At 33.4% G+C, this 25,815-nt stretch overlaps 4 protein-coding genes across 10 annotated transcripts; 3 read left to right on the top strand and 1 right to left on the bottom strand.

The window, feature by feature from the left end:
• The first annotated feature begins 830 nt into the window (after window positions 1-830).
• On the top strand, window positions 831-3,433 carry LOC101267286 (trihelix transcription factor ASR3). 2 transcript variants are annotated; one of them, XM_069293533.1, is made up of 2 exons: window positions 831-1,976; window positions 2,921-3,433. In XM_069293533.1, the coding sequence occupies exons 1-2, from the start codon at window positions 1,427-1,429 to the stop codon at window positions 3,277-3,279; spliced, it is 909 nt and encodes a 302-aa protein (XP_069149634.1). In that variant the 5' UTR covers window positions 831-1,426; the 3' UTR covers window positions 3,280-3,433. The 2 variants fall into 2 exon arrangements, with proteins under 2 accessions (XP_069149634.1, XP_004233893.1); XM_004233845.5 differs by having other exon boundaries at window positions 834-1,972; window positions 2,905-3,433.
• Window positions 3,434-4,884: 1,451 nt separating this feature from the next.
• LOC101246592 (uncharacterized) lies at window positions 4,885-12,915 on the top strand. 6 transcript variants are annotated; one of them, XM_004233155.5, is made up of 8 exons: window positions 4,885-5,270; window positions 6,683-6,796; window positions 8,352-8,419; window positions 9,586-9,658; window positions 10,037-10,146; window positions 10,222-10,329; window positions 12,092-12,191; window positions 12,544-12,915. In XM_004233155.5, exons 2-8 carry the CDS (start codon window positions 6,713-6,715, stop codon window positions 12,718-12,720), a joined length of 720 nt encoding a protein of 239 aa, XP_004233203.1. In that variant the 5' UTR covers window positions 4,885-5,270; window positions 6,683-6,712; the 3' UTR covers window positions 12,721-12,915. The 6 variants fall into 6 exon arrangements, with proteins under 6 accessions (XP_004233203.1, XP_010316992.1, XP_010316993.1 ...); XM_010318690.4 differs by having other exon boundaries at window positions 4,892-5,270; window positions 6,643-6,796; XM_010318691.4 differs by having other exon boundaries at window positions 4,984-5,270; window positions 6,693-6,796.
• Window positions 12,916-14,184: 1,269 nt separating this feature from the next.
• On the top strand, window positions 14,185-21,666 carry LOC101247094 (ras-related protein RABF2a). The gene is made up of 7 exons (XM_004233157.5): window positions 14,185-14,585; window positions 15,268-15,345; window positions 15,453-15,620; window positions 15,732-15,780; window positions 16,162-16,235; window positions 20,531-20,624; window positions 21,345-21,666. Exons 1-7 carry the CDS (start codon window positions 14,547-14,549, stop codon window positions 21,443-21,445), a joined length of 603 nt encoding a protein of 200 aa, XP_004233205.1. The 5' UTR covers window positions 14,185-14,546; the 3' UTR covers window positions 21,446-21,666.
• A 1,050-nt stretch (window positions 21,667-22,716) lies between these two features.
• LOC101267578 (probable aspartyl protease At4g16563) lies at window positions 22,717-25,815 on the bottom strand. The gene has a single exon (XM_004233846.5). It carries the CDS (start codon window positions 24,444-24,446, stop codon window positions 22,989-22,991), a length of 1,458 nt encoding a protein of 485 aa, XP_004233894.3. The 5' UTR covers window positions 24,447-25,815; the 3' UTR covers window positions 22,717-22,988.

The following is a 25,815-nucleotide window of genomic DNA, read 5'->3' as shown; positions in this document are numbered from 1 at the left end:
TTTTTGTCAAAATATTATTGATTTTCTAATGTTGATGCTTTAACTTAGTGTTATTGTTCAGCCTGTGCTTCTTCTGCTGTTGTTGGCTATTACAAGACTGTTTTAGGGGCCCAATGAACATAAATGGGCCTCCAGGACCTTTTGGGCCGCAAACTCTGCCATGACCCAGTTGGTTGATTCAAAAGGAGTATTCCCCCAAAAAATAAAATAGAGATAAATTATAGAAATATACGTCTTTGTTTTACTTATTTTCATTATATCCTATTATTTTTAAAATTGTTTATTTTTTTTAATGTGTTTGAGTTGCATATTAATGTATCTGAACTAGTATTTAATCTATTAAAGCTGGTATTTAATGTATTCGAGTGAATATTTAATGTATTTGAATTACATATTGTGTGTTCGAGTTAGTTTTTAATGAATCTGAGCTACATATTAATGTATTAGAGTTTCAATTATTGTATTTAATTTTTAAAATTTTAAAAGAATTAATGTAATTAAAAACTTATTAGGAATATAATGTTATTTCAAATAAAAATTATGAAATTTGTGTCATTTTTTTTAAAAAAAATATAATGAAGAAAAAACAAAAAAAATGTTTTACTTGTTTGGGTAAGAGGATAATTAGAAGTTTAACATAAGGTTATGTATTATTTCACAATAAAAAAACATCTGGTATTTGGCTTTTTTTATTCTTTCTATTTGGTGCAATGTTGTATAAAATGGAATAAAATAAGCAGTACTCCCAGTACAATTGTACAAATGATCACGAAGGTGCAAGAATGCTCGGTAAGTTTAAAAGATAGTAATTCATACGAATAATTCGAATTAATTATTTTTTTATGTCTTCTGAATTATACAGATAATACTTATATACAAAGTTAATATACACATTATTTTTGTCTTGGTGAAACGATCCCTTGTAATCCTTTTTCCCTCTGCCCACCAAGCAAAACACACCAAACCCCACTCTACAGTACACTCCTCTCTCGCTGTGTGATATATTTTTTTTTATGGGTGCAGTGGATATGTCAGTTTGAATGAATTTCTATTTGGTCTTTTCTTATAGTGGAACTGTTAATTTCTTCATTGCTTAATACTACTTCTGTTTCTACTCCTCTCTATTTCTTACTTTGTCCATAACTGAAACCCCTCTCCAGTTTTGTCCAACTTGTTGGATAAATAGTCTTTGATTTTAACTTTAAGATTTTGAGGAGAAGATACTATGGTGATTATTTCTACATGTTTCTCATAATTTCCATTTTCAAATTTCAAAACCACAAATAAACCCCAAAAAAGTCCATACTTTTTTAGGTGTTCCTTTTTTCTTGCTATTTTTGCCTTAACTTTGCAATACAAAAGCCAAGAAAAGAACACCCTTTTTCTTGTTTTTGCATAAAGTTGGGTTCTTTATTGTTATTTTTGCATGGATAGGTTGGTAGGTGATCAAGGAGGGAGTAGTAGTAACATGTTTAGGGACTATAGAAAAGGGAATTGGACAGTAAAAGAAACAATGATTCTAATAGAAGCAAAAAAAATGGATGATGAAAGGAGAATGACAAGGCAAGAGGGAAAACCAACAGAGTTAAGATGGAAATGGGTAGAGGATTATTGTTGGAGAAATGGTTGTTTGAGGAGTCAAAATCAATGTAATGACAAATGGGATAATCTCATGAGAGATTTCAAGAAAGTAAGGGAATATGAAAGAAGAGTTGTTGAAAGTGGTGGAGAAGAGATTATAAGATCTTATTGGAAGATTGAGAAGAATGAAAGGAAAGAAAAGAACTTGCCTACTAATATGTTGCCTGAGATTTATGAAGCATTAGTTGAAGTTATGGACAAAAAAAGTCAAAGAATGTTGTTGCCTTCTTTACCTCCCACATTACAACAACAATCTACTCCTTTGCCAATTCCACCAATTACAACAACAGTAACACAAACTGATTATACTACTAATGTTCCTTTTACCACAGTAGGTACTCTTATCTCCTAGTTTTAATTTTATTTTATTAATGATCACTATTTAACTAGTAGCTAGTACTATTATAAAGTCCACTCTCGTTTGCTTTAAAAAAGTTAAATAGTTGACATAATTGCTTTAGAGAAAGTTCTTTTGCCCTGTCTATGTGTTGCATCTTGAATATTCTTGATATCTTTCTAGTTTCTCCATGATTTATTTAGAACTGTTCCTTTCATTGTTCCTAGTTAATTTGGCTACTTACCTTTCGGGTGGCCTTGTGGTTAGGGCTTGAGACTTTCATGTTGACCATCTCAAGTTCGAAACCCTTTGCCAGCGAAAGCAAGGAGTTGGCCTTCCAGGTCCGTTGCACCAGGCTTGACCTAGTGTGAGTTACCTCTCCTATGTGGTTTGCGAGTTATTGTATAGGAGCAGGAGTTTTACCCTGTGCGCACCCAAAGTAGCGGCTGCAAGTTTGCCTTGTTATAAAAAATAATAAAATTGGCTACATATTTTCATGCTGCATTCTTGATATTTTTCGAAGACAACCTTTTTGTTTAGTTTCTTGAAATAAAAATATACTTACTCGCAGGTTTAGATGAGCAAGGATATATATGCCATGGGTTGAGATATTCTATGAGATTATTTTATTCCACGTTATGTATGAGATATTTATTCCGCTATGTTAATTAGTACGAATCGTGGAGTTAGTTAATAACTCGAATCAAACATGACAAGAATCCTAAAGTTTATCCTGAGATTATTATCTGGTTGCAAATGGATCTTATTTGCATTTATATCAATCTAACACATCAATCTAGAAATACATTGACAGTTGAAACTGTTTCATTCACTCAATTTTGTTATAGCTGGTGATATTTTATCATGAGCATTTAGTATTAATGAAAATTCCTTTATGATATACCCCATCTGTTTATGTTTTGGAGATGTGTGATAGCTCAGATCCTGATCATAGCAGTGAGCGTTCAGATTCACCGGCAAAGAAAAGAAGAATGAGAGGAGGAGGTGAAGGAACTAGTGGCACATCAAAACGTAACATTAACAATTCATCACAAGAAGTTGGCTCTGCCATCTCCAAGAGTGCTGCTATTATAGCAGAAGCAATACAGTCTTGTGAAGAAAGAGGAGATAGAAGACACAAAGAACTCTTAAGCTTGCATCAGAGAAGGCTACAAATTGAGGAGTCAAAAGTTGAGATCAATAAAGAAGGCATTAATGGACTTGTTGATTCTATCAATAAACTTGCTAATTCCATCCTTGCTTTGGCTGGTAACAAGAACCAATCAACTGATCCTAAATAGCTACTCATCATGTGTCTTTGTCAATCTTGAATAGTATGATTATGTTGTTGTTTCATAGTTCATACTATATCTTATTATATAATACTAAGTTGATGAGCTCATTGTAACATGATCGATTCATTTATAAATGCAATTTAAGTCATTTCCTTTGGAATTCTCACATTGATCCAACTTTTCACAACACAAAGTACTTCTTTTGTTTGAAATGTAACCTCTAAACTTAGCTCTCTGATCTAAGCACACAAGAATGTGACTTAGCTATCAATAAAGTGGTATGAAAATTACAGGAGACAATGATATATCTAATATTTACAAAGGCAGAAGATGAACTGTTCCAAAAGCCACTGTGTTTATTGAGTTTTATACACAAGGGGTGTTCAGATTATAGTTCAAATCGTAATAGAGATAAAGATATGTTCTCATGATAAGTCGTATTAGTGCATATAGTATCTCGTATATATACGTTGGTGGGAGGCAGCAAATACCATATTCATACTGAATCAAAGAAAATAATTGGTTCATTGAAGGCAAAACATGACAAAGCAGCAGTCAAGATGAACTATTGTGTTTACTGATTCTGCACACATGTTGTGTTGTTTTCTACTATACCATATTTCAGTTTCAGAAAAAAATAAGAGAGTAATGGGCAAGTCTGAGTAAAGAAATTGTTTGTAGGGCATGACAAAAGGACTGGTCAAAGGTACCTTCCAGTCAATAAATGGCCTTGACTAGCATTGCAAAATGGCCATTTATGTGTTATTTTTCATGTCAGTTTTGTGGAAGGTTTGTAGTCATGGAAAGGTTTGGGCTTTCCTTTTCCCATTATTATTGGCTGGATGTGTATGCTTTCTTCAGTTTTCCTGACACAACTTGCCCATACTAACATTTTATTTTTAAATTATACTATTCCTTTCGTTTAAAAAAGAATAATTTAGTTTGATTTGATATCAAAAAAATATAGAAAACTTTTGAATCTTGTTTTTCTAAATTAAAGTTATATCAAATATACGAAATTTTCTTTTGATTTTATAGTCTTAAACATGTCACGTGAAAAAACTGAAAATAAAATATTATCAAAAGAAAAAAGTTAATTTTGTTAAAAAACAAACTAAAAAAGAAGGGTTATTCGTTTTTAAACGAAAAAAGTAATAGACATGCATTATTAAATGCATATTTAAAGCGTGTGAAGTTTTGATTATCTCTTCCAATATGAAGTTTTAGAACTATTTACAATGGAAATTCAACTTTTTTTTCTTCAAGTATACATTCTTTTCATGGGAACTTGATGGAGTCTACTAAATGAAAAATAAATAAATTTTGTGATGGAAATTTATTCAAAAGAATAATTATATAACCATATGAATATCATTAATGTATTTAAAATCAATAGTTTTTATTGGTATATCATAATGATATAGTAAGTATTTTGAAAAATTAAATTATCGAACTCTATGTTTTCAATACTTGTATTGTAGATATGAAAATATAAAATTATTTAAAAATACAATATAAAACTAATTGCTATGAAATTAAATTTTTAATTGGACATGAATTTAAATATTTTACTTTATTTTATAACATGAAAACCCACAAATTACAAAAACTATCAAAAATTTCTCAAGATATCAAAATATTTTAATTCTCCCTATAATATTCATTTTTTAACCCATAATTTATAAATTTATATTTCAAAAATAAAAAACCATCATTTTAAATTTTATCACAAAAAAAAAATTCGTTCTCGCAGGGAGGAACAGCAAAATATTTTGGGGAAAAAACGGACACAGAAACAGAGTGAACAAACTTGATTTTCTGGGTAATCTGATAACGACGGGGTAAACTCTCGACGGTATCGGTTTTGCCAGAGGAGTTGGTTCAATTGTATGGTTTGAAGTTCCGATCGAGGTTTAGTCGTCCAGTCAAGGCGTATACTCAGTTTCGTTGTTGTTGGGTCTTCGTTCGTTTTGCTGTGTCGGCTCGATTCAATTTTGGTAAGGGATTTCAGCTATACAGAATGTTCATTACTAATCCTATACTTATTAATTAGTGCTTGGATTTTAATTTTTAATAGATCTATGTGTTACGAATTGAAATGTTTGCCTTTGATTCTTTTCTTCTGTGATATTTCTTCATCTAGTGTTTTTATCACTGTTAAATATTGGATTGAAATTTTGAATATGTTTGTTGTTAGACAAAGTAAAGGGATTGTAGGAAGTAATCTGAAACTAAATGAAGTGTTGAGCTCAGGTTTATGGAATGATCGTACCATGGGTTTTTGCTAAATATTGAATTCGGGTTTCAACAAGTAAAAGGAGTTTTGTGTTGTTACGGATGATAGGTAGTGTTTGGGTTGGTAGGCAATTCTAGGTCTGTTTAATTGCATGTGTCTTTATTTGCTTTCAATAAAATTAATGTTCTTTTTCCGGAAAAATGCCCCGAAGAATATTTGTAAAGGAGGAAGGCTGTTCATGGACATGTAGCGTAGGATACTAAGGTAGGTGCTTTTTATTTTGGTTTGTAATAGTTTAGATTTTGTTTTGAACCCATTTTTGGTGCCTGTGATTGCTTCTCTTTGAGTTTTTCCAAATGAGTTAGTATTTGAGCCAATACAAGTCATCTAAAGCGACTATGCTAAAACCACGAGACTCAAGGAGCGCCTCACACCTTCCTCTCGTTCAATAGAATTCCTTAACTAGAATCTGTGTCGTTGACCAGTCTATTAGAATCAAACTTGTTCAAAAAGCGATATTTGTTTATCAAAGTGACTTGGCACACCACAATCCAATGTAAAGTGGCGCCTCCAATTTTAAAAATGATTCCCTTTTGAAACACATTTTTTGTCACTTTCAGTCTTGTAAACCCTTTTGGAACTTAAAACGAAAATCTGTTCTTTTATGGTTAAACATGGGGTGTGACAGTGCTATCTTAGTAGTTTTCATGTTGCTTTAGAGAGATGAATATATTTACATATGTGACTAATTATTTCAAAAAGGGATATTTGTGTATTAAATTGACTAGTTCCTGAGTTGGTTATAGTATGCATTCAAGTGGGCCTTTTTGTTTGCTTGGATCATGGTGCATTTATTTTGTAGTGGAGTTGATTACTCCATTAATCTGCTTAAATTATTAGTTTAGTTTGAATTACAAATAGTTGAATATGTGATTATTAAGCAATTGAAGTAGGAAATATGAATGTCTAAACTAGGACTATGTACACTTTGTTAGTTCGTGGTCTTAAGATGTGAAGGATATGCTAGAAGTGCATGATAGAGCTAGATGGAAATTCTAATATAAAGAAGAAACATAATCTGAATTCTGATGTAATGAGTAAAAATTTGCATATTGCTCTACATTTTTTGCTAGATTACAGACAGTTTCAGAAAGATTTGATTTTCTTGATCAGCTATTGACAGAAAGTTCCCTCGAGGGTGTCATGGGGTTGAGCAAAACTGAAGTGAACTTGAAGAGGTTACTTGTAACTGCACCACAGCAGCAAAATCAAGCAAAGCTTATACATGTATGCACAGGTCATTCAAGTTCAACACTTTATAGAGAATTGATAACTGTATTTGTTTATTTTTCTTTTCATTCTTCCCTATGGCTTGGGTTTGCATGTATGTGAGACTTGTCGTGAACATGGTGAATTTATCAGCTCATTGATTTGATTCTGTTTTTTTTTTATATATATAAATTAAGATATTATATTCTTGAATAGATGATTCATTTTTCAGTCTTTGAGTCTGGGTATATCTGGATTGTAATTCCATTTCTTATTTTTCAGTCTTCGAATTTGGGTATGTCTGGTTATCTAATTTGGAAAATTTGTGTCGACCTAAATCACATTTTATAGTTACACAAAACAACACATCTGGTGGTCTTGATTTCCTGGGCATTATGATTTAAGAGGCTCATTTCTTTGACTTTCATGATATGCTTTGAGAAGCTAACTTTGAAACATAGGCCTGTGTAAATGAACCTTATAGGTATTGATTGACTAGCAGTGGTTTGATGGCTATATGCTTTTTGATATCTTTTTTTTCCTCTTCCTCTTGCCTATTATTTTGCTAGAGGTTTTGAAGAACTTAGGAGTTGTGCTATTTAATGGAGCTCATAGAATCTGTGTGGACCGTAAGCATTTAAGAAAGTCTTCTTCCTATTCTGGAAGCTTTAAATATTTGAGCAGCTTCAGGTGAACTGGTAGCTCTGTTGATTCAATAACAAAATGAAGGGTAACAAGGATTATCATTGTTCTGATACCAGTACGAGTCCATCCATGAAGAAGGCTATGTTTCTTCATCCTACTTGGGCTGATTAAGTGGGTCTTTCCTCAAGTAATTTTATATGGACTGTTTGGGGAAAGATGAACCGTTCTGCCTTTTATGGACAGAGAGGCTAATGGTCAACTCTGTCCCTTATTAAATATACTCTCCTATTTTTGTTTATTTATTGAGTAAAACTGTATTGGAAAATGATAGTGTTCTATGGCTTTAGTATTGGGACTTTAGTGCATACAGAGTACTCGCATTCTCTAAGGATACATCTTTTTGGGTTTTGCAATACAAATTTTGTATACAGTTCAACACATTTACCTGTCAAATATATTTTTTTGGAGCGAAAGTACTTTTCTGATCTCAACAAGGTGATTAAGATTAGTAGTACTGCAATATCACCATATCCAGGATGAACAGGGCTCAGCAAGGCTCGTCCACCTACGGAATTTTTGTAATCAGATGTAGGATGAGAGATATAGTCATAGTAATACCTCCTTGTCTTCCCTAATCTTCTGAACAAACATGCATCAAATGTTCCTTTGATGTCTCTGATGGAGCCTCTATTCCAGGAAGCTGATCTTTTCCTTTTCCATTGTATGTTCTCCGATGTAGTTGCTATATGTGAAAGTTGATAATTTTCTGTGCACACAGCTGTAACTTGCCGCATAGGTTGTTTCTACTTTCTGTGAAAAGCTTTTAAGAAAATCATGGCATAGGCAATTGCTTGTACAATTTGTCATCTGAATTTTTTCTTCATGGGGCATATGCATTTACTATTTCCTTTTGTTACATCTTTCACAGTATGTTGCCACTTTGCGGGAACTACTGGAGCAGTTGGCTGACGAGAGGAATTCTGATGGATTACCAAGGTCTATATGCTTTGTTCTTTTCCAATTAGATAATTTGAAAAAAACTCTATGTTGCTTGGACTCTTCAAAATCGTTAGTGGGTGCGTGTCGGATTATCCATCTGTAGTGTATTTTTGAAGAATCCGTCACGGGTCCGGCATCAAAATTGAAGAGTCCAAACAACTTAGCTGAAAACTACATGCTGCTACAAAAATTTCCAGACTGTTGGCTTCCTTACTATATGTGACTATTTTTTATAATGTCCTCGCCTTCTGTTTGTTTAGTTTGAATATCATTTAAATTATTTTTTTTTGGTAAAGAAATTGTATTATTACCGAAGTGGGAATTATCATTTGAATTTAACATGTATGCTTCCTAGCCTTTTCGCTCTACCTAATCAATAAAGTGGAAACCCCTTATCATGGTCGGTTAGATGGAGAGTCACCCTCCTTTGATCTCAACTCTGCCTACCCTCCCCAAAATTGGACATATTTTAGTTATATTTTTTATAGAGTGGACTAATTTACTGCCTATAATGAAAAAGTCGCATCCTGAGAGTATGACTAGCCTATAATATATGCTTCCTAGCCTTTTCACTCTACCTAATCAATAAAGTGGAAACCCCTTATCATGGTCGGTTTGATTGAAACTCACCCTCCTTTGATCTCAACTCTGCCTACCCTCTTCCAAATTGGACATATTTTAGTTATATTTTTTATAGAGTGGACTAATATCCTGCCTATAATGAAAAAATTGCATCCTGACAGTATAAGTAGTCTATTTTATCTCCTTCTATGGAGGAAGTTATGATGCTCTATGCAGACCGTTTGGTGGTGTGTCTAAGCAGTTATTTTCTGCATTTTTCTGCTTTTGTTATAAGTGAAATGACCAGGGATGACATAAAAGGAATTGTTGTCTTCCTGTGTTTAGAATAGAACTTCAGCCATATAGTTCTAACAACTCTTTTTTTCTTTACTGTATGAGGAGAACGTTTTGAGCTTCTATAAACTAGTCATTGAGAGTTTTTCCTGTATTGAAAAAGCTAATATGGATTGATTTAATGCCTGAAACACTTTACTTAGGGGTGTATGTTCTTATTGGATCTCTTTTGTTAAAATAAATAAATAAATTTACTAGATGCTTTCTTCCTGACGTTTGTTCAATTTTCACGTTGTCTCCCAATATAGGGTTTCAAAAGCCAAGGTGAATGAATACGCTGAGAACATTGAAACTGTTGCTGCCAAGTTAGCTGTGCCCATGGTATGCACGTGCTAGTGTCATTTCTTGTGATTTACCATTCAGATTTACCTTGCTTTCTTATACGAAAACATATCATATTGAGTTATTTTACTGATTTTGATGGAATATGGAGGAGCTGCCATTTTTTAATCAAATAGACTGTACATGAAGTTTAGTGCCTTATTGTTTGCTTTTAGTCCATAGCGCTCAGCATTCAGACTTCATTAACCTTACTGTTACTTCTGTTGCCATACTCTGTTCTTTTGATGTTTTTGAACGTGTTTCAGTCTTCTCTTCTGGAGTCACCTTTCAATCTATAGACATATGGTAGTAGTTATTTGAAAATATTCTTGCTTCTATTTATATGGTTAACAAATAATCATCTTCAACCACGTCCAGTCTGATGTGCATACACCCGAGGAACCTGTGGCTGAGAGTTCCAGCAGTGGCACTCCTAAAGCAGAAGAAAGTGTGAATTCTGCTTCCGAAGGATTGAGAAGAAGATTTGGGTACCTGCATTTTAGCTGTTGCAATGTTTTGTTTTATAATTCTATCTCTTGACAGTTGTTCTTTGAATGAAACAGGGTCCATTCAAACAATGAGGAGAGATCTCGAGATACCATTGATTCTGATCAATCATCAGCTGCAGTCAAACTGGATGATGCTGCACGGACACATATTGAGAAGCACAGGTACTCTATCTGTACTACTTTTCTGTATTAATATTTATACAGTTTTTTTATTTGATGACTTCTGTTCCTCCAAGGCTTTCCCAATGAATATCTGTTCCTGAGAAGGTACAGCTTGCCATGTGTGGCTAAAAGTGTAATAGGTATGCATCATCTAAAAAAAAGTGTAACAGATATCTGCTCTTATGGTGTAGTTGATCTAGTTAAATATAACCAGAACGGTGTAGGAATACTCTAACCCCCTCTTCCCCTTCTCAAAAAAAGAAGAAGAAGAAGAAAGGAACTCAAAAAGATTTATGGGAGTATTCTCATGGATAACATACTAACAAAGGTATTTGTAAGGTCGAAGTTAATATTTACTAAAGTAGTTCAATGTCACTATGCTTTTGTGAACGGAGGCAGATAATAGGATCAACTTAGTTGCTAATGAGAAGTTGTACTGAAGAAGACGACAATGAAAAGTAGGTGTCCTTTGTAAATTAGATGTAGAGAAGTGGCCGTGTGAAGTGGTCGGTTTTGCTTAAAGAGATGGATTTTGGTAGAAATTGAGGAGTTGGATAAACTATTGTGTTTCTCTGTCAAGTTTGGTTTTGCTTAAAGAGATGGATCTTTATAGAAATCAGGAGTTGGATAAACATTTCTCTGTTAAATTTTCTACATTAGTAAATAGGAGTTATGCTGATTTTTCTTATCTCGAGCTAGGCAGATCTTCTTCCTATTCTTGTTACTGAAATGTCTTGGTGGAATGTTGGACTAGACAATGGAGAAATGATGTTTTAGTGGATTTAAGGTAGGACCAGAGGACAATAATTTGAAATCTATCTTTTTTGAAAATAAGAAGACTAACATGAAACCTCACATAGTTTCTACGCCAATGATGCACTGTTAATGTGTTAAACAAGGAAAAACATATGATATTCCTTAAGGTGGTTGATTTGGCTATGAAAGTTGTTTCAGGTTTGAATATGAACCTAAGTAATGTATGATTTATCCTATTAGTAGTATGGATTATAAGCTAACACTTGCTAATATATCTGGGTGCAAAAGCAGGAGAATTCAATTTATTCGGAGCTCCCTTTAGGAGAAAAGCATAATTCTATTTAAGTATAGGAAAAGTTTGAAAAAAGGTTAGCAACTTGAAAGACAAAATATTTGTCAATGTGGGGAAGATTAACTCATAAACAGTTGATTAGAGTTAGACATCAGTCCACCCTACTTTAAGTCTTTTTTTCTAGTGCCTGATAAATTCTTGAAATATTTGGACAAAAGAAGAAAGAACATTTCATGGGAAGGCAATCACAAGTCAAAAAGTTGTGTTAATACTGAAAAAAGAGAGGAAAAGGTGTGTGTGTGTTGGGGTGGGGGTGGGGGGATGTGGGAGTTGGAAACCGATGTGAAGATAGAACCGAGAAGATGACGCTTGGTGGGGAAGGTTGTTGATGCAAATTATGGTATATAGATGATCATTAGGGCACAAAGGTTGTTGTTTCCTCCTATAGTTTACACTTCATCTGTAGATTTCATAATGAAGTTCTGTTTTAATTTTAGAGATGGTTAGATAAATCCTAGATTGCCTCATGGCTGGGGCATACTCTTTGCCACTGGCCACACTACCATATGTTTGTCTAGTCTTTTTCATTGAAGAAGAAAAGTAACCAGAGAAAGTAATCACTTATTTGTGCAATATTTTTTTTTCTAAGAGAGGGTGAGGTTAGTTAGGTAGAGTCTACTTGATAAAACTATCAGATGTTGCCACCTTTTGCAGGAAACTTCAGGAGGATTTGACTGATGAAATGGTTGTTTTGGCACGGCAGCTCAAAGAGAGCAGTCTCATGATGAATCAATCCATCAAAAATACTGAAAAGGTAAGTTTTTTTGTTTCAATTACTTTGCTTAAATTGTCGGGAACTTCCTCATACAGCTTTTGCCATTTACAATCTAAACTATTTCGTCTTAGAAGGCAATGAGGCCATTCATTGGTAGCTCAAACTATCTTTTCTTTTCTGACACAACAATATTTATTAGTCTTCCTCTGATATTACAATATGTTTGAAGATTCTTTACTAATCCAGTGCGAAATAGAAACAAAAAACAGCTAGTGCTCAATTTATTCAGATTCATCTTTTCTAGTTACAAACTTCTTCCCTCAGTCTCTGGTTTTACTAGTGACTTTATTTATATTGTCCTCAATAGTTTTCATATACAATGTGGATGCAGATACTCGATTCAACTGAGAAAGCAGTTGAGCATAGTCTGGCAAGTACAGGGCATGCAACTTCGAGAGCTATGGACGTCTATTCTCGGAGTTTCAAGACTACATGCGTCCAGTGGCTTTTGATCTTTGTCATGACATTAATCTTTGTCATGGTCGTATTACTTATTCGAGTCACTTAGCAGCCAACCCCTTTGTTACTGGAGATATAACACAAACTCTTGCCTTTTCCCTATTTGTGTCTAGTACCAGAGCATACCTCATTAGTAGGGCAGGCAAAACCACTTGCATTACTCTCCTTTAATTTTATTTAACTCCATATGCTTTATATTGGATATATTATTGGTTGTTTTTATTAGTACAATTTTTTTTTCGTACTTATTGCTTGAATTATTATTGGTCAACAGAGCAGAAGTTGTAATAGAAGTCAAAGTGGTAGTAGGTAAGCAATGGTGTCTTATTACTCCAAAAAGAATAAAAAAAGGAAGTTTGTAATTTATAATTCTACCCCATTTATCAAGTTTTATGTATGACCAATGTTTATATCAAACAAAATCTCGTTTTCTATCTTTATAGGGATAGATACACATTATTGGTAGGCCCTCATCATAACATTACTAAAACTACCAAAAGAATTTTAAAGATTAACAATATTAAAATGGCAAAATAAACACAACTAATGAGAGAAAAAAATTTAAAAGCCAAAACAACGGTGACAAAATACAACTAATAAAGCAATAATTAACAAGAAAAAAAAGTAAAATTTTTTGTATCTTGGTGCTTTATACATGTACCAAAAAATAACACAACACTTTTTTTTAGATAATTGCGCATATGTCCTATAAAATTTTTTTTCTCTAATTTGATATTTGTGGACCAACCTACTTTTTTCATGTCGGCTGAGAAGTGAGAACAAGTAATTACTACATATTGTTCGGGAAAACATAATCCCACTTAGTGACAATTTACTATTTTGTATTATTTTTATTTTAATTTATGTCTCCCTTTTGATTTAGATGATTATATATTTAAAATTTTACAATAATAATTAATAATTTAAAATATTTTAAAATAAATATATATTACAAATTATATAAAAAAAAAAACTATATATCACATTTCATAATATTTAACAATTTTTTGACTCTTCAAATTCTATAAACATCACATAAATTAGGAGGAAAAAAATAACATACGACTATACGAGTATTATAAAATATATGTACAAAGTACCATTAATAACATTACTTAATCAACAACTTCAAAAATATTTAAAAAGTACATAAGGTTATTGTTTCATATAAATGGGGAGGAAAAAAGAGTAACATATGTTATTTGAAAATGCACGATAAATTATAATAATTTAAAATTTAAAATATATATAACATTTAGTTGACTTTCGAAATACTATGATATTTAGTTAACTTATATATAAATTGAGATAACATTTAGTTGACTCTCGAAATTATATAAATTGAGATAAAAATAAATAAATAACATAAGTTTAACTCGTGCTAACGCAATTTTATATTTCGTATTACTAATAAGAAGGGAAAAAAGGGAGGTATCCATGTCTTTTTCACGTAAAAAATTAGGTAAATTACACAACTACTTCCATTATATCTTATGTTCAAACCTTACCATACTTTTTTTTTTCATTTATTGAGTTTGAGATGAGACAAAGAGGATAGGTGGATAGATGGTGGAATAATACGTAGCAAATTTGCATTAATTTTTTTTTTAATTTATAGAAAAATTCAAAGGAATAAAAAAAATATGGAAATTTCGAGATAAAATAAAAAGAATCTTTTTTTCATCATCATTCATCCACAAGAGAGAGAAACAACTTTGGTTGAGTGTCCCTTTTTTTGCAATTTCTTGGCGTCAACCCTTCTTCTTCCTCTATCGTCTTTGTGAAGTCTAAATTCTGATCAGAACCCTAATTGAAACAATCGCTAAATCTTCAAATAATCACTTTTCTCTTTCCCAATTTTGATCAATTACAGCTATGGCGACCAGTGGAAACAAGAATATGAACGCCAAATTGGTGTGCTTTCCTTCTCATATTTGATTTATCAATTCTGCTTATGGGTTTAGCTTAAATTTCGTAAAGATTCTCTCTTTTTGTCATCTCTGACCTATAGTATTTTGTTTATTTTGGGTTTTGGGTTTGATCATAGAATTCCTCAATTGGAATGGGTTTATCTTGCTTTGTTTTCTATATCTAATAATTAGATATGGTTTTCTTTTTCTTTCTCAAAATTTTGCCTTGCTGATAAAGTTTGTTTGTTTGTACTCTAATTTGCTAAATTTGATCTTTCACTTGGTTATTATTTGCTGATGCTATGTTGTGGAAGTGTTGCTTGGTTGGAATATATTATACTTACTTTTGCCATGACTTATCCTCTTTTACTTCTTCAAGTGTGTACCTATTGTTCATGATAATCCATGTTATTTGTACTATGATTATTGGTTAGTACTTCCAATCTTGAATTTCACTTTTTTCTGTGCTCCTATTCCCCATTTACTGCTTCCATATTTTAATGTTTGATGTTCTGTTTCAATAAATACACTTTACACTAGGGGATCATTTTTTCACTTATTCTAAGGATGTGGTCCTGATAAAAAAGGATTATTCTAATGATGTAGTTTTTGCTAAACTGTAAGTTTATGAACGTGATGTGTTGATTCTGACACTGATGAGCTAATGAAGTGTCTTTTGGATTTAGGTGCTCCTTGGGGATGTTGGAGCTGGAAAATCTAGTCTAGTTCTGCGTTTTGTTAAAGGACAATTTATTGAATTTCAGGTAGGTGTTTAGTCTGCCATTAGATATTTGAAGCTGAATGGTTTCTGCAGTAACATTTTAAAATTGGGACCTTGAGACTTGATTTAACTTGCTTATGTTTTATGTAGGAATCAACCATAGGTGCTGCATTTTTCTCTCAAACAGTAGCAGTAAATGATGCAACTGTAAAATTTGAAATATGGGATACAGCAGGCCAAGAGAGATACCACAGTCTAGCTCCAATGTATTACAGAGGTGCTGCAGCTGCTATTATTGTTTATGATATAACAAATCAAGTAAGTTTTTAACCAGATCCTGTCAAATCCTTATTATTCACTCTATACTGCTTCCAGAGGGTGCTAGCATGTTAGATTTGGTAACTAAGATTCTCAATTTATTATTGATAGGCATCATTTGATAGAGCAAAAAAATGGGTTCAGGAACTTCAAGCACAAGGTACCTTTGACATCTTAAGACTCATTATTGCAAGGCTGTATTTAAATGTTCCTATCTTCAATTGATGTAAGAAATAGGTTATGTATAATTAGGGGGAGTTCAGCTGCTTGAATTACGATAAAATTTGATGGCCAAAAAAATGCTGAAAAACTCTGAACTTTTGACTCTCTGTTGGTGGGTAATATGAGGGGATGGATTGGAAATAGTGCTTCACCCATGGGTGTGTCTGAACTTGAACATTGTCACACAATGATGTTTGGCCATATCAAAGGAACTAATCATTGGTTCCTTTTCTCATGTGATACATACATCAGTGTTCTTTCAATGAAACATGTTGTATGTTTATATGTCTTACTTTTTTCTATCTCACTCTGGCCCCAGGTAATCCGAATATGGTGATGGCACTAGCCGGAAATAAGGCAGATTTGTTAGATGCAAGAAAAGTGGCTGCTGAGGTTTGTGCATTTTATTCCTCTTAACTAATCACAGTTTTCCATGCTATAGTCAATGATGTGCTGAAGCACCACAAAACAAAAGGTCTGGCTAGGCTATCAATTTAGGCATATGATGTTGTACCTGCCCAACTATGTAAGAGTTGGGTGAGTGATAATTTCAACTACAAGCCTGAGATGACCAGCTGAATCTAACAATATCGAGGGTTTAGGAGCTGTATCCTAAGGGGTTGAGGTATCCGGTGCCATTTTCTCCTTCTCATGTTACTGACCATACTTGGAAAAGTAAAACTGGTCACTGAAATTAACAAGACACACATGCTTAGAGCTTCATGTTGGCCTGCTCTTTTATGTTTCTTTGTTGCCTTTCCCACTGTCCCTTTATTATTTTGGGTTGCATTTTGAAACAATTGGGTCGTGGCCCACCACTCACTCTTTCAGTCAGTTAGAGTTGATGAAAAAATATTGATGTGCAGTTTTTAAACCACGGAATAAAGAACGAGAACCGAATGTTATTATGATTTGATCACTTTCTAAGATAGAAGTGTAATATATCCCAAAATAGTGCCTTTTCAGTTTCAGGATTAATGGATCTTTTGTTCTAAAGCGGTATAGAGTAACTTCATTTTCAAGGATAAAACATTGATATCCTCATTTGCATGCTAGTGTGCATAACAAATAAATTTCGTTGTACTTTATTTTTCTAAAGGCTATAATAGGTTAGGTTCTTGGGGGTTTATCATTGTAGTGGCAGAGATATCATGTATAGCAATGATCTGAAGCTCATTAACTGAGCATGAAAATGGAGTGATGGTTCTCATATGTCAAATCGCCTTGGATACCAGATACAGATGCAGATTGAGTGTGCTAATTGTGCCTAAGTGCTGGTGCCTCGATAAAAATTCCCTTGAACTGGATTTAGAGGGAGCAATTTAATTCCTATCCTTAGATCCTAGTCTGAAATGAAAATAAATGTCTTGTTTGGCTCAATTAAAATGTCAGTATTTCTTGGTTGTTGATTCTAAATTTCTAACAGTAAGCACAATTTTACTTGCAATTTTCTTATGCTAATTTATTTCCATTTTGTATTGGACTGCACATCTTTCATAGATTCAACCACCTAATGTCAGAAACCTCACCAAAGAAAGTACTGTATTCCATATGAATGAGTGGGAAAATGTTATTGGAAACACAATATGAAATTAAAGTAAGAAAAGAAAAGTAACAATAAGAAATGAACCACTAAGCAAAGCAAAGATAAAATGAAGAAAAAAACAAAGAACTCAGGGAAGGAAGGTAGACCAACATTACATTGACTGATACTGGTAACCCGATATGGAACTAAGTATTCAGTAAAGGACTAAAGGTATGTGTTCTCTTTTTATTTTTTGGGGGTGGGGGGTGGGATGGGGTGGGGTTTAGCATCTTTTAAAGAATCTTCTGTAAGTACAGTACTCGTATCATGCCGCTTTGACATAGATATGTTAGAGTAAATGAAGGATGCATGTATATATATGAAATTTTTATTAGGACTTTTTGGCAAATGGGGGGTGGATGAAATCTTCAAGGACCTGTAAGAAGCGAAGATGAAAAAGTGGGAAATATTGAGGGAAGGGAGAAAGTTGTGTTGGACGGCTGAAGAGGAACAACCACAGTAACATACCCAGTTTAAATCCACAAGTGTTATGGGGAGGGTAGAGTGTATGTAGACCTTACCCACATACATTGAGAGGTAGAGAGGTTGTTTCGGATGATCGCACTATTTTGTAGTAGTTATTGTTCGTTTTCTCAGAATGCTTAAGAAAGTTGCAATTGCATTCATATATGGACAGCGAAGGGGAAGAGAAGGGAATATTGGGCAACCTTTTGTTAGGAGAGTGTGTTTAGTAGTGGCAGAGAGGGATGCTGTTGTTCAGGAATAGGTTATTCATCTATGTGGTTACTTTTCCAACTTCTCTCTCCAACTCACAACAAACGAACGAGGCTCTTTTTGACTGGAAGTTGCCAGTAATCACAAGGAAAAAATATGAACAATTCCAATACATCAAGGATGTTAAGTATAAAGCACAAGGAGAGTTTTAAGGTATAGTTCGCAATTTGTTTGTGCAACAACAACATCATACACAGTAATTCTTTTTATTTAAAAAACCAGCTCACAACAAAAGAACGAGGCTCTTTTTGGCTGGAAGTTGCCAATAAAAATATGAACAATTCCAATACATCAATGATGTTAAGTATAAAGCACAAGGAGAGTTTAAGGTATAGTGTGCAATGTGGTTTGTGCAACAACTTCATACACGGTAATTCTTTTTATTTAAAAAACCAATAGTGGAGCACCCTTCTTATCAATCCCCCAAGAGATGCACCCTAATTTTGGTCTAGTGGTAAGAGTGCAACATGTGATTAATGGACAAAAACCTGGTATATAAGTGGAGAAAAGTAGAGGGGTGGACCCATTATCCACTGAGTCTCGAACCGTGTGACCGCTAACTATCAGAGATTTCTCAGTTATCAAAAAGAAAAACAAATTTGGTGAAAGTGGGTAAATCTAGGCTCCCACATAATAATTTAAACATGCATTGATATTTTCCTATAGGATCTTGTTGAAAATTCTTCGAATTTGTGAGAGACTGAGGGTGTGTTTGGTATGGAGGAAAATGTTTTCCATGGAAAATGTTTTCCTAGAAAACAAGTAGATTTTGGACTTATTTTCTCATGTTTGGTTGGTAACTAGAAAAATATTTGCCGGAAATGATTGTGTTTAATTTATGAATGAAAAATGTTTTTGAAAGACTCTTCTATTTTTACTAGAGTAAAAAATAATTTATGAAATTGAAAATATTTTTTAAAAAACAAAATTATTATTTTTTGGTGGTGGTGGTGGTGGGGTGGGGTGGGGTGCGGTGGGGTGGAGTGGATGGGGGCAGGGGGGAGGGGGTAGGAGTGAAAAAATAAAAATTTGAAGTTGATAGTATTTTTGAAAAAACAAAATTAATTTTTTTGGGGGTTGGGGGTGGGTGGGGGGCTGGCCGGGGGGAGGAGGTTAAAAAATAAAAATTTGAAGTTGAAAATATTTTGAAAAGCAAAATTAATTTTTTGGGGTTGGGGGGGCTGGCCGGTGGTGGGTGGGTGGTGGGGCAGTCAGGGATCGAATCAAAAATAAAATTTTGAAATTGAATTTTTTTTTTTTTTAAATTAATGTTTTTCCCAAAAAAAAAAGGTAATTTTAAATTGGAGGAGAGTTTTGGAAAATGTTTTTCTTAATTTTTGAAGGGAAGTCATTTTCCTTAATTTTGAGGAAAATGAGTTGATTTGGAAAACATTTTCCAAGATTTTGTCCCAACCAAACATGAGAAAATTGGAAAACGTTTTCCAGAAATGTATTCCTTCATACCAAACACACTCTGAGAGTTGAGTAATTATGCTTCCCATCCAATTATGTAATTTCATTAGAATATTTCCTCTTGTTTCATTTGTTTAACTGTAGTTTAGCATTGTTCTAGATTCTTAACTGAAATATCTCTGCCTGCTCACCATTCTAGCTTGATTTTGTGATATCTTTTTTTTGTATCATGACGAATGATGGTTTTGGATACACTTTATTGAGTGAGATTTGTATGTCAGTAGAAAAATTTAGAGCATTTCTACTGATAGAGAACCTACATTATTGGTTATTGGGTTGGAATGTGTTCAAATGGAACAATAATATTATAATGGGGATTCAAATAGTCAACCCCAAACTAGATTGGGATTTAGGTGGTTTAGGGATAATTGTGCACCTTGACTAGTTATTTGGGTTTATCTATACACCAGCATGGGTACTGGGTAAGTATACCAACTAAAGTATAGGTATATGGGTAGAACTCACATAATGTTCTTCCTACTGGGATTGGTTTCCAAGATTGTACTCTTCGACTGTTAGGTCATGCCCTTGGGGACTAAACTCTTTTGCAGTTCCTAATCTAGCCATGTCCTAACCGGCATTTGGATGTAACTATAGAAGAAAACATTAAACAATCATTGGATTTTGTTCTCATTTACTAGGTGGATATTTAAAAATAATATCATGGTCTAAAGTTCAGTTGGTTAGTGAGTCAATTTTTTATGCCAGTGACCCATTTCTTACAAATATAGACTTGTATCTATGAGATTTGGTGTTATCTATTCAACTACATAAATGTGCATCCAGAAGATCTCAAAAGTTCTTGCTCAATTAGCATTATGTCAGAACTGGTGTCTGAATAACAGATTTTTCACTGAAATACACCAGTACTGATATGGTATTATTGCTTTTTCAGGAAGCACAAACATATGCGGAGGAGAATGGTCTGTTCTTCATGGAAACATCTGCAAAAACTGCATCTAATGTTAATGATGTTTTCTCTGAAATAGGTAACCACTTGCATTCCCTTTGTTGTGTTATGGGCTGCCAGCTTGCATTTGTGGTAGATCACTCATGTTTATGCTCTTATTGGCCTACATATATCACTATGGTTGTGTTATCAATTTTAAACCACTACTTATATGCATTTTGTATGACATGTCATGAATGGGAACAAAAAAATTAAAATAAAGTAGAGGAATTAGAAATTATTAAACTAGTTATGGTGGATAGCTTTGATGAGTAGGTCACTAGATGATGATTTAAAATGTGGTGTTTATTTTCTGTTTCTTTTGGATCTTCAGATTGGTTTGAGTTTTACTTGGAAATACTACTACTACTCGACATAAATTATAATTTTTTGTTGTCATTTTCAATCCACTAATTAATAAACCATGTATTATCTATGTTTCAATTGACATTATCGCAAATGGAATTCAGCGTGGATGATGATACATTTATGTCATAGAAATGATAAGATCAAAATTATTACTTCTCAGGCTTTGGATTGTAAAATCACTCTTAAATTCAATCATTTTCGAATGAACATCTCGCCATATAGTGAATAACTGGTTCCTTTGGAACTTCTAATTGTTGTGGTGGTTTATCGTACATTTCTCTGCTATAGAGTCTCTCCAAGTTGGACTTTGTTTGACTAATTTCTTTATATAGCTGGAAACCTAGCTTTTTTATCAACCTGAATATATCTTGAACTGTTTATTCACTTGCAGCAAAGAGACTGCCTCGACTTCAGCCAGCACAAAATCCATCTGGGATGGTTCTTATGGATAGGCCTGCTCAAACACCGGCTAGTGCTTCTTGTTGCTCTTAAATCTCTGCTGGTGCTTTTCATCTCAATGTTGTTTTTGCTTAATTTGTTTGTGCTGATTATTAGAGTTCGTTGTGCTCATGGTCCATCACTGTACAGATTTCATGAAAACATCTTCAATGTGCTGAACTCTTTTCTGTGGATCCTCCTAATGTAATGAGATTTGTGACATGCTCAAGTATGCTATTAAACAATACATGCATCATATAACTATTTATTATTCATTGGAGCTCTCAGTCGTTTGAGATTGATGTGTAGTAGTAGTAGTAGTACCGGAGGGACTTATCTATCAGCCATCTGCTATGCATATATAATCAAACCTCTCTATAACAACGTTCATTTGAATAATTTTTTGACTGCTATAGTTAGATTGTTATAGAGCATGGAATAAAGTTGGCTCCAAAAGAAATCAACCTGGCCGTTATACTGAAATGTTGTTTTAGAGGATAACTGATGATTGAGTTGATCAATCTGAGTTCTAGAATAGACAATTACTTGTTTTAGATTATTTCTATGCTTTCTAATGATATAGATATATGATAAGTTAGTAAATATCAATCACTTTAAGAACAAACAATATATACTTGAGAAAAGACAACTCGGTGCATAAAGCATCCTGCGTTTGAAGGACAAACATTTCAAGGGGCAACTTTGTTGTTGTTCCAAGAAGTCAATCTACTTTCCACGAGTATTTTTTGTAATTTTATCCATCTTTTTTAACCTTGGAGAAGACGAAAAGCATTTGAAACTGTAAAATAAAACCTCAAAATCAACCCAAAGGAAGTTCCAATCATAACATGATACAGAAAAACTACACTGAACTCATTACACTTATCATAATATAACTGACTCACTGTCCTCTTTTATCTGTTCTATTCTTTATTGACTAAAGCATATCCTTCCAGTGAAAGACTATAGTTTTCGTTTTAATTATCGTTCGAAGCTAAAATAATTTTTTACTTTTTTTTTTCTATCGATTACATAAAACTATGTGTATAGTAGCACATACATTACAGCAATAAAAATTGTAGGATTTTCATCCCAATTCTTCCTAGCAATACTTCCTACGTTAAAATCTTAACAATCTGTTTCTTGACCTCTTCAAAATTAATTACTTATCAATTTTCCGGGACCTCACTTGTAAGGTTAAATCGATGATTATAGGTTATTATATCAATAATCCATATTATGTAATCCACATGCATGTTGGTACTGTTTTCTCTATATTAAAAAAGAAGAAGATAGATACATCATATTGTTGAAAGTATTGTAGATACAATTCAAAATGATTCTTTATTTCCCAACAACTAGAATACATCCAGCTCAGTCCTTTGGACTGAACAATATTCATCTTCTTTTTTTTAAGTTAAACTTTCTTCAACAATACATAAAAACACCATAAAACAAAAGCACTAAATTTAAAATCACAACTCCTAGCTGAGGTCCATCCATATATATTTATATATATATATATATATATAGTTCTTATTGGATACAAAAGCAGCTAGCAGTATCCAATTGCTTTCATTAATATTTATTTATGAAGCTATGTCTTGTGAAGCCCTTGAGAAGTTGCAGCTGAGGCACAATCAGTAGTTTGAAACCCAATCCTTTCTTTCTCCAAGTCATACACAACTTCCACATTTTGTTGTTGGAAGTTTCCGAAAATCCCAGCTGGCCCTTCTTCAGAACCTTCCATGCTTTGGAACAACAAACATTTCACCACTGTTGAGTTTCGTGGTGCACCCATGGCATAGAAATCGTTCCCATTAGGTAAAAAAAGGCTAACATTGTTCAAGAAATGGAATGTTATTGAAGGGAAATCATCGGTAACTAGACTATTAAGGTTGTTATTAGGGCATGGGAGCCTATAACATAGGTCAAACCCTGTCCGTGCCTCGATATCCTCAGCACGTGGGTAATTTATGGATGATCGAAGGGCGGTTAGAAGAGACGAGTAGAATGGTTCAGGTAGGTGAGTGTAAGTGGTTCCGGAATCAATCAACATTCCTCCATTGCCTAAAGAATCAAATTCTCTCAAGGTTAAGGGAACTTGTGTAGTGGCACCATTTCCCACAGTTATAGCTTCTAGGCCAATGTAATAGAAATTAGGGTACATAGGGCTTTTCAACATAGGAGTAAATTGGAAATTTTCTTTGGATGAAATGGCTTGATCCCCTACAACTAGAGGGCTAGATATATTAGGGTTATTTGCAAACTTGAAAGGCAAGAAGCAATGTGAAAAACCCTTTTTAAGAAAGCCTAATTGTGAAGGCAAAGAAAGTGGACCTTTACCAAACCCTACAATCCCAATAGGCTCTCTATAAGTTGTTCCAACACATCCAAAGACAAACTTTGGGACTTCCCTAATGGAATTAGGGTTTGAACTAGTCCCATGGACTCGAAGAGTATCCCTAGTTAGGGTTCCCGATACGATACCTTCACCATATGTGTAAGCAAAAGAAGGACATGGCCTTGAACAAGTGCCCTTAAGTAAACTATTCAATGAGCATCCAGCAATAGTGCATTGATCAAAAGGGTTATCGGAGCTATGGATATCGATACAAGAGGAACTAGTACATAAATCCCTATAGGAGGAAGATGAAAATGAAGGAGAAAAGCTTGACATTAGCTTGTGATCCCTATAGTCATCACAATCTATACAATCAAATGATAGGTTCCCACAAGGTACCCAAGTAAGGTCACTTCCAGTGTCCATATACACTTGGATAATTTGTGGGGGTGTTCCTATATTCAATGATATCAAATAACCATCTCTCACTTCTCTCAATGGCTCCCTTATGTCCAATGTTTCTGAGTTTTTTTTCACTAGATTATACGATGATTTAGGTATCGTAAGGCTGGTTTTTGTATGAGTTAAGCTTAGCACCAAGGAATAAGAAGAAGGCTTTTTTTCCTTTGCATAGCATTGGTTGAAATGAAGCAATGCACTAGAAAGAAAGAAGAAGATGAAGTAAGTTGAGAGGCTAAAAGGTGTTGTCATTTTGCTTGATGTTTAAATTCTTAACATGAAATAAGGCAAGAGGAAGCTAGTATTTATAGCAATTTTTAGTGTTAATGGAGGGAATTAGGGTTTCTTGAACTTTAACTTAAGATGTTTTGTGCTTACAGATGTTGCATGGTGAAGAATGATGAATTAGGTTTTCCTTTTCTTTGTTATATTTGGTTAATGGGTATTTCAATAAAGAAATAAGAAAGTCTACAAGTGGCCTTGTGGTCAACAAAGTGGATTGAGAATCATCAAGTCCTAGGCTCAAATCTCTCGGAGACAAAATGCATTAGGTGATTTCTTCTATTCAGACTTACTAATACACCATGATTTTAGTCAAGATGCGTTATATTAGGTGATTCCTTCTATACATAGTTAATTACTAGTACTCCGTGAAATTAATCAAGATGCGTGGAAGAATGAGGAATCTAATTGAAAATGAAATGAGTTTGCATGGCTTTTCTTATAGTGATGTAGTCATTCTAGAAAGGTATAAGATCGATTCGTACGTACCAATCAGTTGAAAAACTACTAGGCGTGCTGTTATTTTAATTATTTCTATCAATTTTATATGACTATAGATTAGTTTTAGTATCATTATAAACTTATAATTAATGAGTGTTTAACTGTTAATTAAAGAGGGTGTCATGTTTGAGTTTAAAAAGCTGCCTTATGGAAGTAAATGAGAAGTGGTTTGCACGTGGAAATGCACACAACAAAATGATACTACTAATAATACCATGAACAAATTTAATTTAATTAAATTAAATCGTTTTGCTAATTCATATTAGTTAGATGATGACATTACGAGAAACGGCGCATCTGACAGAGATTTGGACCACTCTATATATAGGTGTGTTGTCACGATATATATTAATATATGTGTATATATATATACGAGATCTGAGTTTATAATTAATTAATCGTCAAGCTAAACTTGTCAATTTATTATTGATTTTTTATCTTAACAGAATTAAAGGAACTTGTGTAGTGCGCTAACTATCAACGAGAGGCTACTAACTAAACATAGTCTTTTAATCTCTTTGATAAAATGCACATTAGAGCAAAACATCAAAATTTAACTCTAATTTTGTATTGCTCGTTTTCAACTATTTTCCAAATACTCCTTTTCTTCAAATATACATTATTTTTTTTGTTAATGTACAAACGACTACTGAATTAATTTTTCCAAATTTAATTAATCTAAAATGAATTTAAGAATTTAATGTCCTCTAAGGATGGATACAAAATTCTTCTTTACCCCTATGATGTCAAAAATCCTTGTATAAGTTTTATTTAAATTAAAACAAACCAAACAATCTTAACTTCATCAAAATGAATCTTAGACTAAACAAAACAAAAA

Source organism: Solanum lycopersicum, chromosome 2, assembly GCF_036512215.1.
Source record: "Solanum lycopersicum chromosome 2, SLM_r2.1".
Taxonomy (NCBI): domain Eukaryota; kingdom Viridiplantae; phylum Streptophyta; class Magnoliopsida; order Solanales; family Solanaceae; genus Solanum; species Solanum lycopersicum.
Note: the sequence above shows the minus strand (reverse complement) of the source record. Positions and strands in the feature narration are given on the sequence as shown.